Source organism: Alligator sinensis, unplaced genomic scaffold, assembly GCF_000455745.1.
Source record: "Alligator sinensis unplaced genomic scaffold, ASM45574v1 scaffold177_1, whole genome shotgun sequence".
Classification (NCBI taxonomy): Eukaryota; Metazoa; Chordata; order Crocodylia; family Alligatoridae; genus Alligator; species Alligator sinensis.
In genome coordinates, this window is record NW_005842269.1 from 1,289,092 (window position 1) to 1,292,871 (window position 3,780).

The window sequence follows — 3,780 nt, forward strand, 5'->3', positions numbered from 1 at the left end:
CTACACCCTCATTTCTATCATGTTTATTCTCTTAGTCTGTACCTTAGGCAGGCAACTGTACAAGAGTTCCTCACTCTCCAGAATAAGAGTTAAATTTACAACCTGATTCAATTCAATACCTTGTACACAGTTTAAAAGAAAGTTGAACTGTTTCCTATCCTTGGAATTATTAGGGGGGAAAAAAATCTACCTGAACAATTTCCAAAATTGAGCTCTACAACCAGAATCCCAACTGATCAGTTCAAGAACGGGGCCAAACAAGAGTAAAAGAACACATTCTACACAAGTATAAAATTCAGTTCTGCCCTATTTACATCTTTTCAACTCCACTGTCTTTCAGAAGTTACACATTTTAGCCAAGAGAGTTCAGTAGCTACAGTGTTCAAACTATCTAGGTGCATGCTGTACATAGGGGTATCTTACCTTTCAATTAAAAAAAGGATTAAATTGCCACAGTTTAGTTTTCAGGTATTGAAGGGTAAGAGCATGCACACCAGCAGTTTTTACAGGGTAGCTACCTCGTAGTAATTTGTGCCCATTCCCATCAGTTGTTTGTCTAACCTGTTCTTAACCAGTGAAGACTATTCCACAAGCTTCCCAAATAATCCTTTCCAGCATTTCACTACTCTAACAGAGAGAAATGTTTCCTAATAACCCACCTACATTTCTTTTGCTACAACTTAAAAGCTGTTTTCTTTTTTACGTCCTCACACTGGTAACCACTGAGTACAAGTGATCACCTTTTATGGATTAGAGAACTTATGTTGCCCCTTATTTTTCTTTTAAACTAAAGAAACCTACTTCCATAAATATTTTTCTTATAATGTTGAGGAAAAAAAAAAACAACTTACTCTTATTTTTTCATTTGGACACTCTCCCAATTTGTCTAATCTTTCCTAAAGTATGGTGCCCCATCAGCACAAAGTACAGAGGAATAATTACCTCCTAGCTTTACATATTAACAGGTATGTCATATGCCCCAAAGCAAGATTTGCCTCCACCTCACCTAAACAATACCACATTTTCACATTTAAATTTGTGACCCACTATAACCACAGATTCTCCCATGCTGCTGCCTACATAGTTACTCTACGTTTTCTATTTGTGCATTTGATCTCATTCCTATGTATAGAACTTGTCTTGATTGATTTTCTTGATGATAGCTTGAGATCAACAGGATGAAATTAAATTAAAAAAAAAAACTTGGATTATGGACTTTTAGGATGATGTCCTAAAGTTCTGTCCAAATAATCAGGTGCATGGGATGATCAAAGGGAATTCCACGGCATATCTATGTGCGTGGTAGTAGAAGCCAACAATACCAAACCCCTGGAATTTCTTATTTCAGACTTTGTCTTACCTCTTTATAAGCTTTAGCCCAAGCATCTGCCAGATAGCCGAGATCTACTTTTCCTGATTTCACAGCTTCCAGGGCTGCCTCAGCTTCTCTATCATAATCTTTTATAGTTTCCTCTTCTATGAACTTACTAAGAAACTGCTTTAAGTCTGTTTGAAACAAACAAACAAACAAACAAACAATAATGCTTCAAAGAGATTTTCGTGGATAGAAAAAAAGGTTTAAATAAGTTTTGAGAGTTCATAAATTTGCTAACCACCCACTTTCCTACTACTAATTATCTCAAACAGCTAAACATTATTTTTAAGAAGTCTAATCAATTATATCCTCTCCTTTGGCTCTTATAGCACATTAGTACATATGACACCAATCACTTTTATATCAAAATCTTACCGTTTTCTATAAAGCATGGCAAGTTGTGCAGAAGCATTAGACGTCCATGCAAATGACTGACATTTTCTTGCACAGGGAATTTGAGAGGCACTGTAAGTACAAAACGCTGATTTCCAGCACTGAATTTATATTCAAATTCTCTCTCTCTTGTGCAGCTTCTTCCTTGGTTGGCCTTCATCTTTGATTGACTTTCTGAATAATCAGCAAAAAGCAGTATTTTAACATAAAAGTAAAACGTCAACACAGGGAGAGAGACATGCACACAAAAACACATCTCTGACAATAATTTAAAAACTTTGGGGAAGAGGACCTAATGGCCAAGTCAAAATTTAAATACTTAAACCCATGTATCATTCCTTAAATACATGGCCCGATTCTCAGATGTTTTGACTAGCTGGAAACCACTGATTTTAGCACCTAAATGCAGAAACTAATTTGGTTCCCATTCTTGAAAATTTTGGCCTAAGCTCCCGAATTTAAGTACACTATTGCAACAGTGGGAACTACTGTGAGTAAACATACAGCCTTCTGCCCTTGTAGGCTCATGAACCAAAGAAAGCATGCATCTGTATTAGAATCTCTCTTCCCCTCCACCCCGACCTCTTGACTTTAAGACAAGCAGCATGGGTGGGGAAAGGGGGGTGGAATGAGGACAACATGCCTTTTAGAAATGAGAGAATGTAAGAGTGGCAAGATCATTTTAATGAGTTACAAAACTGAAAATGACTATCTGCATTTCTCACAAACCACACACACAGGAGACTAGAAGGAACTTCCACATTGACTAAATCCAGTCCATGGGGATTACTGAGATCCACATACACTTTTTGCATGGTGTTTTTAACCAGCAATCCCCTGCAAAGTTGGCTTTGTCCTAGTGACAAGAAATAAAAAAGCATAACCAGTTGACTTAGGCCCATGACTGTAGGAAAGGTTCCACCTTTTGCATGTCACAAGCAAGTATCACACAATCAATCATAGCATGCCAACAGGCCATAAATTAAAATCATTGCAGCTTATTTCCTGCTGTTTCAACAAGCAACTTCTTTGCAGCAATGATCTGCCCCCTTTTCATCCTGGATAAGCTGGCTTAATGTCTGGCACTGTAGCATGCATCAAATGATACTTACAAACAACACACAAGCATGAAGCCTGTCAACGGCCTTTGTTTCACCCTCCAAGCGTAGGGATGTGGGGAAGACGAGCCAGCGGCTCTCCTGCTCTAAATGAACACTTGCATTAAAGAATTAGGAACTAGAAGCCCCTAGATCCATGTCGTTCAACACTTTCAACAAGTGGACCAAACCTTGCTATCAAAAAGGGGCCGAGGACCACGTAGAAAAGCACTGCTCAAGATCCGCCAGCTCTTGGTCCAGACTCTGGCTGGAGCCAGTTTTCACACAGCTCTGGAGCCCATGGGAAATGAAGGAGAATGGCAGCAACATTTGCCCTGGGCTCCAGAGGTGTACACAGTGGCTATGGCCAGAGCCAGCACAGGTCCCGGCGAGCTCAGAGAGCTCGTGGCACTCGTGCAGCTCTAGAAAGAGCCATGCAGACATGCTCGTTTGCTCATGCCAGCACCATGCAGGCTTCATAGGCCACATGCTGGTGCCGCCACAGGCCCAGGGCTTTCAGCCTCATTAGCCCTGCGCCAAATACCAGTGTTTGCCTTGGGGCTACAAGGAAAAACGACAGGCCGATTCAGGCAGCCATGCCAGTGCACCCCACTTATATGGCAGGGAGCCCAGCCACCGCAGCACACCCAGGAAGGGGACTTGAAGACGACTGGGCTTCTCTTGCCAGCCCTGGGCAACCCCACAGCCCTCCCATAGCCCCCACCCCTAGATGGGTCACTAATGGGGAGGGGCACCACTGCCCGCCCCCTCCCCAGCTCTCGCGAGACTTGGCAGCGCGCTCCCAACCTAGAGCCCCCGCCCAATGTAACGTCTCTGCCCCTCCCCCCAGAGGCACGACCCCCTGCGACGTCACGGTCCGGGTGGGGTGCACGTGGAGGAAGCCCCCTGCTCCCC

The 3,780-nt window shown here is 42.6% G+C and overlaps 2 protein-coding genes across 4 annotated transcripts in view; one reads left to right on the forward strand and one right to left on the reverse strand.

Moving 5' to 3' along the window:
* Nucleotides 1–2,902, reverse strand: part of CUNH12orf4 (chromosome unknown C12orf4 homolog) — a 27,325-nt gene extending 24,423 nt beyond the window's left edge. For all 3 annotated transcript variants that reach the window (XM_025209108.1, XM_006027810.3, XM_006027809.3), the window contains exons 1-3: nt 2,881–2,902; nt 1,751–1,942; nt 1,361–1,506 (exon numbers count right to left, since the gene is read on the reverse strand). In XM_025209108.1, coding sequence (XP_025064893.1) covers nt 1,361–1,506; nt 1,751–1,928 — 324 coding nt within the window. In that variant the 5' untranslated portion in view covers nt 1,929–1,942; nt 2,881–2,902. The remainder of the gene's footprint in view (nt 1–1,360; nt 1,507–1,750; nt 1,943–2,880) is intronic.
* Nucleotides 2,903–3,022: 120 nt separating this feature from the next.
* The window catches only part of RAD51AP1 (RAD51 associated protein 1), an 18,754-nt gene continuing 17,996 nt past the window's right edge, over nt 3,023–3,780 (forward strand). Inside the window, exon 1 of the mRNA XM_006027818.3 lies at nt 3,023–3,085. Within this exon, the coding sequence (XP_006027880.1) occupies nt 3,023–3,085 (63 nt within the window). The remainder of the gene's footprint in view (nt 3,086–3,780) is intronic.